Source organism: Thunnus thynnus, chromosome 10 (assembly GCF_963924715.1).
Source record: "Thunnus thynnus chromosome 10, fThuThy2.1, whole genome shotgun sequence".
Classification (NCBI taxonomy): Eukaryota; Metazoa; Chordata; class Actinopteri; order Scombriformes; family Scombridae; genus Thunnus; species Thunnus thynnus.
The window spans coordinates 56,866-72,500 of NC_089526.1; the positions used below are offsets into that span (position 1 = coordinate 56,866).

Consider the following 15,635-nt stretch of genomic DNA (forward strand, 5'->3'; position numbering starts at 1 on the left):
AAAGACAAAACAAAAACAAACATATAAAAGAAGCAACAATAATAAAGACACTAGAACCAGGTCATCTCTACATCTCTGCATGGCTGAAGTTGTCAACCCTCCATTATCTCATCTCTAGATGTTGCAAAAAGGTCCCAGTGATTTTTCCCAGATGCACAGAAATTTAAATGTGTTAAAATGACAGAAATTTGTTCTTGTACCCATCTTAGGAAACAAGTTGGAGTTGTTGACTCTCAGTCTTTGAGAATAAGTTCTCTGGCTAACGAACTTCTCATCATCAAGGTGGTAGCATGTCCTCCGAACACCCAAAATAACCAAGTCTCTATGTGGGACAATACTTTGCTTATAGACACTGGAAACAGGTTGAAAATATTAAACCAAAATAAATGTAACAAGGTTCCTTCTTTGATTTTGCATATATCACAAATTTAAAACACTGAAGTCCAAATTAATAAGATTTTTGAATACTGGAACTTTAAACTGTACCTGGAGTTTACAGAACATATGTGAATTTGGTGCTATTGCAGATTTCACTCTCTCTCAGGCACAACATAATAAAAACCACCGCAAGGAATGTTAATACATGTAAAACCACATGTGCAGCCGGAGATATGCTTTGAAACAAAGAGGAAATGAATCATTGGGTACAGAGAAACAGGAAGTGCAGTGTGTTGCTTTTTGAAACCTAATTACAGTATAGTTTGGCTGAAAGTATGTGAGGTAACAAAAATTCATTTTCAGTATATGATAAGTAAGTGTGACTTTTTAAAATCAGTAGTTCTAACTTTAAAAAAACAGCAGTTATTAAGACTGCTGGGTCTTCAACAAAACAAGACTGTTTAATCATGTCGGCAGGGGTCACTTTTTTCTGTGTTCAGAAAGAACAGCAAGGCAGCGTGATTGTATATAAAGTCAAAAGAAAGACACAAACAGATGAAATTCAAAACTGAACTTTTTGTTATACCATTTTCTGTGCCTGCATATTTAATCTCATAGTTCATTTGCTTCTTGCTTTAACTTTTACACTTTTCATTTCATGGTTGCTTTAATTTAAAGATTTCCCTATAATTTCAGGATGTGTATGCCATGTGCCACCTTAAAAATCAAATGCATCCAACCAACAGAGCAACTAGAGCTCTGATTGGCCAGCTGCTGGGTTGGCAGGAGTTTGGCCAATGCAATTATTAATGCCTTGTTCTATTCTCTGAGCTGCAGTCTCTCTTTGCATGAAACTTTTATTTTTTCTTCCTTTTCTGTTTATCTGATTCACCACATCACTATGTTGTTCTATTTATTTTTGCTTATTCAGTCTGAACAACACAAAGAAAAGCAGCAAAATCTCACACTGATGAAGCAGAACAGTGAGAGAAATAAAGTAAACACTTAATCATCTATCAGTTCATTTTCTGTCTGAATGGTGTGGGCACTCACCATCCAGTAAGCTGACAGACGAGTCTTGGCTGACATCTGGACGGCCATCTTTGCTGAAGTGACGAGAAATCTGTGGGTCGACTCCTCTGAAGTCAGTGGTTGTGGCGGTGAACAGTTCCCCATCTGGACATGATAAACAGAACAGCTGAAAACAGTATTAAAACACATCTAAAACAGCACATGTGACAAACCTGAGATCCAGTTTAGTAACATATGAACAAGATACCGACCAAAGACAGAGTTAAATCTGAACTTGAAGATCCATGTTTTCCTTCCTTCAGTAGAAACTCCATTCAAATCCCAAAATGCTCGTTATTACACTGATCAACTGTTCATAACACAAGTCTGTGGTCAGTTATTTGGTGTCTCTCAGGTGTGTGTTGTGTCCCCTGTGCTGTACTCACTGTATACAAATGATAATGACTGTTTAAGTTTGCAGATGAAATTACATTAGAGGGTTTGGTTTCTAATGATAATGAAGAGTCCTACAGGAGTGAGTTCTCATCCCTGGTGGACTGGTGTGTAGCTAACAACTTGCAGTTGATTGCTTCCAAAAGAAAGGAACTACAGGTGGAATATCTGTCAGTTGTCATAAAGAAATTCAACAAGTTGAGAAATACAGACTCCTGGGTGTGACGATCTGCTCCTATTTAAAGTGGGAGGTCTTGACTACAACAGATGAAGTAAAGACTGAATTTCTACATCACAGGAAGGTATGGTGCAGTTTTATCGTGTTGGTATAGAGAGCATCCTCATCTTTGCACTAACTGTGTGTTATGGCAACACTTCAAGTCAAGACAGGAAACGGCTGCATAAAGTGGTGCAGACTGCTTTAAATATCATTAGTCAGAAGCTCCCAGCTCTCACTGAAATTAAACAACAGGAAAACAGAAAGAACCTCTCTCACCCAGCTAGTCATCTTTTTAATTTCCCCCCTTCTTAAAAAGATGTTAGAACCAGGAAAGTCAGGTTCTGTAACAGCATTTATTCAAACAGCCTTTTTACCATCTTAACCAAAAATAAATAAATAAAAGAAACAATGTCAAAATGTTTTTTAAGTGATTGTAAATAGTTTTGTATTATAAGAATGAATAAAAATATCAGGTGGGGGGTGTATCAGTGTCTGTTTTTGATTGACAGCAGCTGGCAGCCTACCGGTATTACACAGTATGAACAGTCAAAATAAACAAACTGCTGGAGTTTCAAGTCAGACAGCGTGTGGACAGACAGCATCTTGTTAGTAGTGGTGTTGAAGAGTAAGAACCAAATCAGGATCTAACAGGTCCAAAGTGACATTTGCAGGTATGTTTACATGCTGTTTAATGTGCTGCAGCTGAACAACTAATTGGCTATCTAGCCTGCTAGCTGATGTTAGTAATGCACCTTTCCCTGGTGAATGTGTGTATGGTGACTCGTTCAACAAGCTCAGGTGCAGGACAAGATGTGTGTTCATGTTTGTAAGTTAGATAAGGAGACTTTAGCAGGAAAGCTAATGTGGGTTTATGTTCAGGCTCTTGGTGGCTCTTGTGTTGTGTAGCAGGATGCTGTCAGGCTCAGTATGACTGTCTGCTCTGCCTATGGTAGAATGCCACCTTATTGCTTTCTGCAATGTTTGATATACTGTATGAAAATAAAGTGGTCATGTGATGTCCTAGAGTTAATAACATTATGTTATAATGGCAATAAAGTATTGAATCTTGAGTCATAGGCTCATCCTAATGACACTTATGGTTTGTGAGATCTATAACTCAGTGAGTTTTCATTTGAAGTCATCCACTCTACAGCTGTGATGGAGCTGACTGACCGACAGTGATGGCGGTGTTCCTCTGGAAGGGGTTGAATGGGCAGCGATTTTTAGCACCATCATGTTGGATTATGGAGAAGGTTTCAACATCCTGAAGGAGATGAAGGAAACACAGAAGCTGAATTGTACAACAGAGCACGTCTGAATTGGAGAAAATGTGAACCAGTTTCTATGTGCACTCACGATGTAGGCATCATGGGGACTGAAGGCGTAACTGCCACAGGCGTAGAGATGGGTTGAGTTTATCTGCTGCAACACATGAATGAAGTTGGGACAGTCGACCTGCAGACAGACAGACAGACAGACAGGTGACAGATTTTGCTGTAGTGGATGTTTTGTGGAGCTTCCTCTGTTTTACGTTGACATACATTTTGAGTTGTCAGAGCAGGAAAAGCACAAGTGTAAATAATGTTAACAATAAGGATATCTCATTTCTCTAAAAACACATTCCCTCATTTCCTGTCTCCTTCCATCTTCAGTGAAAAGGACTACAACGAAAGGAAAAGATAGAAAGTGAGGGAAACATGGAGGTAATTAAGGGAATTGGGATGCACCCGAAGGCTCCAATCCTTTAATTGTCCCAGTAAGCCATATCAGAGTGAGCATGCTCAATATGAGATCTCTGGTGTATTGAACTGGCTCACCTAAATGAAATGCAGCCATCATTAACCTTATTGATTCCACCTGTGCTTTCCTGCTTTGGTCAAAATGTCTCCTGCGAAAATGTTCTATTTCAATGGACCCGATTTAATTAGTGCAAACGCAATGACTAGAGCAGAACATAGGCTTGGCTTAGACATTGACGTGGTTTGGCTTAAAATATGCAGTATCACTGTTTATGATATATAATGACAGTCGTCTTTGAATAATAATGTTTGTCTGATATGGTTTTGGGTGTGCACAGAGAACCTTTAAAAACAAACTGCACAGAGAAGAACACAACAAACACTGGTTTCATTCTGGGAGGACTTTAGCTTTTCCCAGTAAAACAACAATCCCTCTTCACTTTTATGGTGTGCTCTTTTATCCACATTTGTACAATTCGTGGAACTGAGATGACAGACGCACAAAGACAGAACAGCCAGGCAAAAACTCAATAGCAACATTTAGCTTAGCATTGTAGCATTTCACTGAGAAGACAACACTCACATCAGAGCAGTTAACAGAGCAAAACGAACATATTAAAAGAGATGAAGATAGAGGTGTGTCCATGGTTACCGTTGCGTTCTTCCCTTTAAATTGACACGCGTTTATTTCTGCCTCTGATGGACTCCACTCCACCTGAACAAGACAAGACAGGATGGAGACACCATGCTGAGTCTGAACATTATTTATAGGGAAATAAAATAAAAAGGGGATTTATAAGCAGTATATTTATGAACATACTTAAATTAAAAGAAAAAAAAACTAAAATAAAATTACAGAAATAAAAATATCAGTAAATGGTTTGTGTCACATTTTAATTTTACATTTAAAAAAATTAAATTAGAATTTAAAAAAATTGAATAACATTTTCTAAAATTGTAAAATATATGAAATATAAAATTGTAAAAATTATTACTAATTTTTAAAATATTTTAATGTTTGGACTGTGGGGCATATTAACTGTTATTTTGTCTCTAATTAAAATAATCTTAAATTAAATAAAAAATGGAGCAATTTGGGTAGAGGCACCATATTACCAGACAGATTGTAGGAGTTCAATATATACGTATATAAAATACTTTTACATCAATCTGATCAATTTAAAACACAGATTTAGAAATATTATATTACAATTTAATCTATGTTTGTGCAGTTTATTATTAATATAATTATTCTGCTGCATTTGCTCAAATGGCTGTGAGCTGCAATAAGCTAAAACCATGAAACTTTGCACAACAACAGGAAATTATGTGCAAGTGCTTCCCAAGAAATATGAGCCCAAACAGCCAGATAATGCTGCTGTAGTTAAGGCCAAAAAAATCAGTTTTTGAAAGGCTACATCCCTCACACCGTGAGTCCAACTGATTTGAAATTTGATACACAAGTCCAGCTTTTTGCCAATTTGCATAAATTGAAAAACAGTAATATGATTAGAACTTTTTGAATTTTGACACAAGTATAAAGCCTCGGGGGACTGAGATACTCATTTCTTTCATAAAAAAGCAAGACTGGTCAAAAAACATGGCCACCATCAAACAAAATATCTTTGCAAAGGGCGGGACTTAGCAAATATTGGCCATAACTCATTAACCATTTGTCTAATCATAATACATTGTCCTAGATAACTTAAGTCCATGGTTGGGAACAGATCTACCAAAGCATTTTGAGCCCGACCCATAGATGGCACCAAAAATGCCACAAATATGTACCTGAAAACCAAGTTGACAGAATTCCACCAAAATTGGTGTGCTTGCTCTGGGGTCGAGTATTAACCAAACTCTGAAGTGCCATATTGATTGGTGTGAGTGGGCGTGGTCTATCACATATTTGCTCATAACTCAAGAAGCCTTTGAGCAGTCCTGATTAAATGTTCAGAACATACAAACTGACTTTTGTTCAAATCTGATGAAGGGGGTTCGAATGACAAACTTTGATTGTGCAATTATTGAAAAGCTGCATGATTTCTGATGATGAAACAAATGTATGATTGGTCTCACTCCTCTAAACAGAAGAATATTAAAATAAGAGCCACACAGACTTTGTCTCTGGTTAAATTTCATTACAAATCAAAGCATCATGGGAGTTGAAGTAAAACAGGCTCACCTTCTTCTTCAGGGTGATGACATCAGTCTGACTGATGTCCAATGAGAGGACGGCGTCCCGTGCCCCCACGTACAAGGTGGAACCGTCGTTGCTTAGCAACAGTGTGGTGGTATTGTGGACATCAGGGAGGCTAAAGTGGAGCAGCGGTCGGTCTACAGAGTCTAAACACAGAGAGGTTATTTGTCTTTATTGATTGTTGTCTATTGATTAGTTTGAACTGAATCTCTGAGATGAGAGGGAATTTATTAACAAGACAACAAATAACATTCAGATTGAGATTTAGGGCAGCATAGTGATGTTCTCCAACAAAATATGTCATGTAATTCACTTCATGATAACAAAATATAGCTGCAAGTGGTGATTCCTGGTTCAAACCTTTTTGTGGTCAACAGAAGAAAGCAGCTCACAACTAAGGCCACAAGTAAAAATGATCAGGTTTCAAGCTTCACAAAGGTGAGCAAAGTCACTTCAGCTACTTTAATTCTGTTTAAAGAAGGAGTGAGACCAATTGCGCACTTGTTTCATCATCAGAAAGCATGCAGCATTTCAATAACTTCATCCAATTTGAACAAAACTTGTTGTGTATGTTCAGGACATAATGCAGGATGTCTCCTGGGAGTTTAATCAAGATTTCTCAAAGGCATCTTGAGTTATGAGCAAATATGTGATTGGGAACACCCACTTGCACCTATCGATATGGTGCATCAGATTTCGGTTAATACTCACCCCAAGAGCAGGCACACCAACTTTGCTGAAATTCTGTCCACTGGGTTTTTAGGTACGTGTTTATGGTATATTTGGTGCCCCCTATGGGTTGGGCTCAAAATGCTTTGGGAGACCTATTCCCAATCATAAACTGAAGTTATGTACCAACATTTATAACTGGCCAAATGGTTAATGAGTTATGGCCAATATTTGCTAAACCCCTCCCATTGTGAAGATGTTTTGGTTGATGGTGGCCATGTTTTTTAACCAATCCTACTCATTTATGATAGAAATAAGTATTTCAGTCCCTTGAGGCTGTATATCTAAATTCAAAAAGTTCTACTAATTTTAATGTGTTTCAGTTTATGCAAAAAATCCAATATGGTGGACTTTTATGGTCCAAGAGGTTTTTTTGTAGAGCACATTGAGCTGGACTTGTGTGTCAGATTTAAAGTAAATCAGACTTATGGAGGGCCTTTCCAAAACTGAATTTTCAGGACTTAACTACAGTACCATTAACCTTCCAAAATCATTGATTATTGCTCTTTTGCATGAATCATGAAATTTCCTCTTTTACTGCACACTATACTATACTATACTATACTCTATACTATACTATACTATACTATACTCTATACTATACTATACTATACTATACTCTATACTATACTCTCACACTAAACTGCAAGATGTTGTTTCTTGATTGGAAACCTCAGATAAGAATGTAGAACATTTAGTTAATTTTATTATTTTATTACAACCTTTTTTTAAATTACATAAGTGTAAATTTGAAAAGACATCTCCCAGTTTTCTCCACTAAATGTACTGAAACAACAGAAAGGTCTTCTAGAGCTTAACAGTATGAAATCTCTTTTTTTCTCTCTATTGTCACTTATAGCTGAAATTCCTACACATATATTACTTTTTCTTCTTTTATTACTATTATAGAATAATAAGAGTATAATTTATATTTTATATATATTTATATGCATATTTCTTAGATATTTATTAACTTTACTTTATGTGACATTTATATTTCATGCCATCACCCTGTCATTGTTGCTTAGTAATGAGCTGACGTTAATAAAATTCAATTTAAATAGTCCCGTGATTGGTTGGTCACCTGTGCAGGTGAAGCCAGTGACAGCTGGGATAGACTGCAGCCTCCTGTGACTGAGCTCAGGATGAGCAGGTAACAGATAGAAATACAAGAGCCCAGCCTTCCCATCATGCACCTGTTCTCAGCATGTCTAACTTTACATTAACCAGGGCTAAACAAAGAGCTGGTTTGAGTTAAAGTGGTGTGGCAGGGCTGAGTGTCAAGCTAAGGAGTCTAAAACAGCAGCAATAAATAAACACGTCTTCTGCTTCTGTAGTCAGCTGACCCACATGGAGACAGTACCACTTCCTGTTTCTGAGGCTGAGACCAACAATATGGGTTACAGTTCGGAGAGGATGTGGTTCAGAGCTGCTGAGAAACTCAGCATCTGTATCTGAACAGAGATAAAAATAAGAACACAAGCAGTGTGATGGAGATTAAAATGTCTCACAGCAGTTACTGAATCTTTAGATTATAATAAGATTATTAGGTATTTTTTGTGTGTATATAAAAGAAAAGAGGGGAACAGAAATATCGGATGGATATCAGTATTTGTTGGGCTCTAGTGGTTTTATTAGTTATTTAAGCAGTTAAAGCCAAAACTATTTCCGGAAAAGCATCAGTATAAAATGTAGTGATGTTTGTTTCCATCCACTGCTGTTGTGTGAATTTTAGCAGATAAATATCAGGTGGCGCTAATTCCCCAGTCAGTGCCGTTAAACCGTTGTAGAAGAAAACGTTATGGAAATATGACATTTCCGTTTGTTTCATGTATCAAAACACTCACATCTCTTCTTGTAACTACAGAAACAATCCAATAACTACTGAACCTTAGATATATATCTCTTTTGAAAAATAGATTTCAATCTCAATGAGAATACCTGATTAAATACAAGGGTTAGTAAAAAGTAAAATTTTAAGAATGTGCTATAAATACTTCCTGTTAACCAGCAGTCATTACATCCTGCAGGTCACTGTCTGAAAATTGAACATAAATAGAGTTTAATTGAGGTTTAAAATGAGAAACAGAAAGTTACAAATAAAATGTTATATATAAGTTCAGCCACAAAGCATCAGTTCCCACATCTGTATAAATAAACTACAAACATGTACTGAGTGAGAAACGTGTTTGTTATGTGACAGTGTGGTCAATAAAAACGATGATCTAAAGTAGACAGAAAGTGCTGGGTAACACGAGGTAACACTGACCAACATTAACACCTTAATCAATTGTCTCATTTTTTAATTTACTCCAGGATTATTGATGTCTGATATTTCATTTCCCTGTATTTCAACTAATTCATACTAAAGAAAATATGCATATAATTGTAAAAACAGTGTTCATGAGAGAACAAAATATCACAGATTTTGCAAAAAGAATATGGAGTCCTTCAAGTCTTTGATTAATGATGGTTCATGGGGTGATGTTTTCAAAGTGCAAGATGTTGAAAAAGCTTTTCAGACATTTTTAGCACTCTTTATGTTTTTGAGAAATGTTTCCACTGATTACTACAAAATATGGAAACTTATAAGAAATACATAAATAAATATATTGAATCATTAAGGAAAGCTAAAGAGAAATATTTTTCAGACAAATTTACCAAAGCAAATAAAGACATATATTCAACTTGGAGTCTCATTAATCAATTGTTAAATCAAAAGTGCTCCAGCAGTAGTACCTGTTCAGGTGTTAAGGAGGGATGGTACTCTTCATAACCCAAGAGAGATAGTTGATGGTTTTAATTAATTTTTTGTAAATGTTGGGTTCTCGCTGGCATCAAATGCCAAAGATTCTGATGACAGCCTGTGTAGTTTAATTAAAAGTCAGTTTCCTTCACTCTGCAATGTTGAGTCACCCAGTGCTAAAGAAGTGCATGGTGTAATTTTGAATTTAAAAAATTCTGCTGAAGGATGATGGAATAAAAAGAAGTTTCATTAAGGAAATTATTGATTATGTTTTCCTCTAACTCTAAATCTTTTCAATCTGGTGTTATCCAACATGAAATAAAAAAATCTAAGTTATATCATTTTATAAATCAGGTGATCCTGATAATTTGGCAATTATCGCCCAATATCTATATTACCCTGTTCTGGAGAAACTTGTTTATAGAAGAATCTCAAAGCACTTAATTGAGAACAACATCCTTTACAACCATCTGTATGATTTTTGGAAGAAATACTCAAGTGAACTAGTACTGTTGCAGCTTGTCAACAATATTTCTTCTGCTTTAGATGATAAAAAAATTGAACTTTGTGAACCCCTAACCCTAATCCTAACCCTAATCCTAACCCTAACCCTGACCCTAACCCCTAACCCTGATCCTAACCCTGACCCCTAACCCTAATCCTAATCCGGACCCTAACCCCTAACCCTAATCCTAACCCTAACCCTCTTCTGCTTTAGATGATAAAAAAATTGAACTTTGTGAACCCCTAACCCTAATCCTAATCCTAACCCTGACCCTAACCCCTAACCCTGATCCTAACCCTGACCCCTAACCCTAATCCTAATCCTGACCCTAACCCCTAACCCTAATCCTAACCCTAATCTTAATCTTAATCCTAATCCTAACCCTGACCCCTAACCCTAATCCTAATCCTGACCCTAACCCCTAACCCTGACCCCTAACCCTAATCCTAATCCTGACCCTAATCCCTAACCCTAATCCTAACCCCTAACCCTAATCCTAATCTTAATCCTATTCCTAACCCTGATCCTAACCCCTAACCCTAATCCTGACCCTAACCCTAATCCTAATCCTAACCCCTAACCCTAATCCTAACCCTAACCCTAATCCTAACCCTAATCTTAATCCTAATCCTAACCCTGACCCCTAATCCTAATCCTGACCCTAACTCCTAACCCTAACCCTAATCCTAATCCTGACCCTAATCCCTAACCCTAATCCTAACCCCTAACCCTAATCCTAATCTTAATCCTATTCCTAACCCTGATCCTAACCCCTAACCCTAATCCTGACCCTAACCCTAATCCTAATCCTAACCCCTAACCCTAATCCTAACCCTAACCCTAATCCTAATCCTAACCCTAATCCTAACCCTAACTGTAACCCTTTTTAACACTTTACATTTGAACAAAGCATTTGATACTGTCAATCATAGAATGGTGTGCAGGATGTTTTTTCTTTCTACCACTTGACCCCTGGGGGCCTCCGTACATTTCTTTTTTGCTTTGCTGTGTTTATTGTGCACAAGTATTTAACATGTCAGTGGATACCAGTCCCAGTTTGTGTGGTTGATATTCCAGCAGAGCAGAGGCCTTCCTCTTTTCTGATCTCACCACAACCATGAATGAACGTCTGTTACCAGGTAACCATGACTGGCTGGTTTTTAGAAGACATAACATTTCACAGCTGCACAAGTCCAAAGAGAAGTAAGAAATGTCTGACAGCAGCTTGTGCGAGACGTGTGACATTTCACACTTTAGTTGTAGATTCAGTTGTGTATTCAAAGGAAATGTATGAAATCAATCAGTTATCTTTTGAGCTTCTTCATTTTCATACAAACTGCAGCATTAAAGCTCTGAGATAGTTTGCCGTCAGTAGGTTTGAGTTATACCGTGTTATTGAGAATTGGGAGTTGTGTACAGCTGAATTATGTCTATGTCCGATATTACTCAATCACTGCTCCTAGTATAACACACACTAAGTGGTTTATTCAGCAGTGAGCAGTAAACTCACATTTCTTGATCAGGAATTGGCAGTACTCAGAATTATTAGAAAATGAAATACAGTAATTATGCTGACGATGTGATGTGATTCTTATAAGTATTATTAAGAAGGAGATATTTTATATGAAGTGATAATCAGGTTCTAAAATAACTGAAGAGTTTGGACATGAATAATAATATTTTGTCCGAATCCAACGTGTCATAAACTTCTTCAGTTTCATTATTGTCAGTCCTAAAACGCCACACGGCCATGTTGCATCGAGACTGTGGAGGTCAGACAGAAACTACATTCATGTTTTAAGACTGAGGAACTTCCACATTCATCTGTGATTAACACAAATATACAAGATTTGTTACTTAAGCGAAAGTATAAATAAATTACTTTACAAATACTTCATTGCAAATAGAAGTGCTGAATACAAAATGCTACTTATGTTAAATACAGTATTGATAATAAGTATTATCATATCAATAAGAATAAAAGTTCCTTTAACTGAATCAATGAGACAGATTCATCAAAAATAAAATATTCCTTTTCTTCCCCTGATGATAACATTTCAGGAACAGTAAGACTGAAGCATCAGATGTGAAGCAGATATGGTTATTATTAATGATTTTATTATCAAATTTAGGGATCACAACTTATTTATCTAATTTCACACAATTTTTGTTTTTGTGCTGCACAATTATTGATGATAAGTTGATCGCAGAAACGTAATTAATCGGTGTATATTATTTTACAATGTTTTATTTATTTTTATTATCAGCTTCACATTGCTCCACAAAAACGTGTACTGACGTCTAATTACCAAACTTTTTAGTTTTACACATACCAGTTTATGTGTGGGAAAGTTCATAATACATCTGGCCCCAGTTCTTGTTGTTGGTGTTAATACTTCAACTTTAACTACAGTTTATTTAAAGTGAACATCACCCAGAGAGTCTCTGGACACTTTTCAAGTCAATAAAAACAAAAAAAGAGGCATAACAGAAAAAAAACAGAAAAAAGAGGAACATGATATTACATGTAAAAGTACACACACATAAACAGGCAGTAATGTTAATATTACAACTTACACTAACAGGGTTGGAGTGGCTACATGTTAAGGAGGAAACAGTCAGTGATTAGGGTTCCCAGTGGGTTAAATGGTCATGCAAAAGTTTTTTTTTATTGAATTGAGGAACAGTTAAATAACCGGGACCACGGGAACATAAAGGCCATTGTGGACTATACAGAGCAAATCAGCTCTTGCCAATGCAGGGACATCAGTACTGGTGTTATACGATCCAATTTTTTATACCTTGTGAGGACTCTGGCAGCTGCGTTCTGGACCAATTGAAGACCTTTTGTTGCTGTTTTATGTAGGCCAGAGAAAAGTGCATTACAGTTGTCTATTCTAGATGTTATGAAGGATTTCAGCATCTGAATTTGATCAAATGTGGCATAGTTGGGCTATTTTATGAAGGTGGAAGAAGGCAGTTTGTGTTATATACTTGATATGTGGCTCAAATGTAAGGGATGGATCAAATACTATTCCCAGATTCTTAATTGTATGGGTCTGAGAAATTGTGCAGCCATCAAGATTAATGTATAAGTCTGTAAAAAGCGATGTGAATCTAGGTGGACCAATGAGCAGCATTTTGGTCTTATGTGCATTTAGATGCAGGAAGTTATTGCACATCCAGTGATGGACTTCTGATAAACACTTCTCTAATTTAAGCAGCTGGGAGGAGTCACTGACTGTTACAGGAAGAGATGTGTGTCATCAGTGCAGCAGTGACACATTATGTTGTGTTTTTTGAAAATTTGAGCCAAAGGCAGCAAGTAAACATAAAACAGAAGAGGACTAAGTACTGATCCCCGTGGGACACCTTATTTGACCTTAGAGCAGGAAGACATAGTATTATTATATAATAAAACTATAAACTATTTTAGGACCAACAATAATCAGACATGAAGAAGCTTATGACATGTTAGATATTATTATGTCCAAACACAACATAGTTATTACAGAACCTCCAGATGATTTATTTAAAATATATATTCTTCTTAATAACACATGAAAATAACATCACATCGTCAGCAAAAATATTATATAACATTCTGTAATGATTTTTAGAAATATGTCTATTCCTTAAAACTCTAATCAGATGGAAAACATTCAAAATAATATCATCTTTGATTCAGAGTAAACCTACACATTTCTAGATAAGTTAGTTTAATGACTTTATCAATTGTTGGTTCTCCTCTCAGCCCAGAATGTTTGAACGAATGAATGTCATCTGATTGTAACTGCAACGCTGTGATGATCAGGCTAATTTACTCATTATGTGGAAATTAAATCAAACCAACAAAACGTCTCAGTGTGATTAAGTCATGTATCAGTGAGTTAATAAACCTCCACACTCTTCATTCTTAACCAGCAGTTTGTAGCATAAATATCAAAAGTGAGTTTTGGTTCAGATGCTTTTTTCCTCCTAACTTTTAGTTTCATTATTTCTTTTTATATCATGAACTTAAATCATGTTAAGTCTCTTCTAACAAACATTGTCCTGCATATTGAGCTGAACATGTGACTAAACTCTGAGTCACAATCAATAAATAATGAAGTTATTAATAATGAGTTTGTTTTATATTTTGAACCTGTGCGATTTTCTTTGTTTTGTTTTTCTGGTGAATATATGGAAAAGTGTGTTAAGTGTATCTTGTTTTATGACCAAATAAAACCAAACCAAATATAAAAGGAAATGTAGTAAAAACATATATTTAATGATAAAACAAATGATACCCGAATTCTTTTCCAACATGGGAAAAAAATAAACATTAAAAAGATATGGCATCACTTAATACAATCTCTAATAAATTATTACAAAATAAATATAATTATAAATACGATAATCAATGAAGAGATTTGAAACATGTATATATATTTATGAGTTAGATACTCATATTGTTTATCAAGACTGAATCATTACCACTATGACTAATACTTTTAGAGTGAAATTAAAGAGACACGATTGTTCCTCATTATTATTGATGCTCATTTATGTCCTTCATGATCCTCCAGTGAAACAAACACACATCCCAACCGGAAGAGGTGTTCCTCACTGATTGATTAGAAATGTGTTTTTTGGACTTACCGCGGGTGAAGGAGATTCGTGGTGAAGGCAGCGAGGTGATGGAGCTCAGCAGGCCGAAGAGCAGCAGGATGACTGATGAAGCCATAATAGACAAACTGATTATGAAGATTTAATTTGATTCCTCCTCGTCAATGTTGAAGTTAAAGCTCTGAACGTAGCGACTGTCAGTGATGAAGGACTGTGAAGAAACCGTCAGAAAGACTCACCACAGCTTCCTCTTTTACTGTGGTCCGAGGTCAGGGGGAGGGGGAAGAGGAAGAGGAGGAACGTCATCATCTGCAGCTTTAACATCAGATAACAGTTGTTTCTATAAGTGACTGTTTCTCTGACAGCCAATTAGAGAAGAGAGATTGTTTCTTGACTGTCTCCGGATCACTTCATCCTGTTTCACATCACCTTTAGACGGTTTCACATTTCACACTTTGCCGCTTTTCACACAGTTGATCTAAAAACAGATGCTGACAGAAAGTAAAAATCTCTGTCCAGTCAAAGACATGACAGCAGATTTAAAGATGGGACATGTTCTATTAACTATTGACAATCAGTAAAAAGACCTTTGAAAGAAAGACAGGACGTGTCTTATTCTGCCTGAGTGTTAAACTGAACCAGCAGGTAGAGACAAAACCCTTTTCAGACGAGGAATCTGTGACATTGCTGCTTCATCTCTCTGGTACAGTGATGTTTTTTAGTCACTCAGACAAAGGTGAATTTTACAGTTTCATTCAGACGTGACAGAACATTTACAGAAATAACAGTGAGTTAAAAATACTCTAATGAGGAAGCAGAGTTTCTGTTTTCTGTCGGGCTGCTTCATCTGCAGCTCCTCACAGTGAATCCATTGATACACTTTCACATCAGCTTCATCATTTAACATTTAATGCATTCAAGTTTCTGTCCACATGCTGTTTGTAAAGCCTGATCATCATCCTGCAGCTGTTACGAATGGAAATGTCAAATATAGATGATTATTGTGCTTTAAAATATTTTTATAGACTGATGTGATGTGAGAAGAATCT

The 15,635-nt window shown here is 36.3% G+C and overlaps 1 protein-coding gene across 1 annotated transcript in view; it reads right to left on the bottom strand.

Annotated features, from left to right (window-relative positions):
* LOC137190683 (semaphorin-4A-like) overlaps window positions 1-14,858 on the bottom strand; it is a 29,120-nt gene extending 14,262 nt beyond the window's left edge. Inside the window, exons 1-6 of the mRNA XM_067600206.1 lie at window positions 14,620-14,858; window positions 5,984-6,144; window positions 4,454-4,516; window positions 3,419-3,517; window positions 3,236-3,326; window positions 1,432-1,554 (exon numbers count right to left, since the gene is read on the bottom strand). Of these exons, the coding sequence (XP_067456307.1) occupies window positions 1,432-1,554; window positions 3,236-3,326; window positions 3,419-3,517; window positions 4,454-4,516; window positions 5,984-6,144; window positions 14,620-14,704 (622 nt within the window). The 5' untranslated portion in view covers window positions 14,705-14,858. The remainder of the gene's footprint in view (window positions 1-1,431; window positions 1,555-3,235; window positions 3,327-3,418; window positions 3,518-4,453; window positions 4,517-5,983; window positions 6,145-14,619) is intronic.
* Window positions 14,859-15,635: the final 777 nt, after the last annotated feature.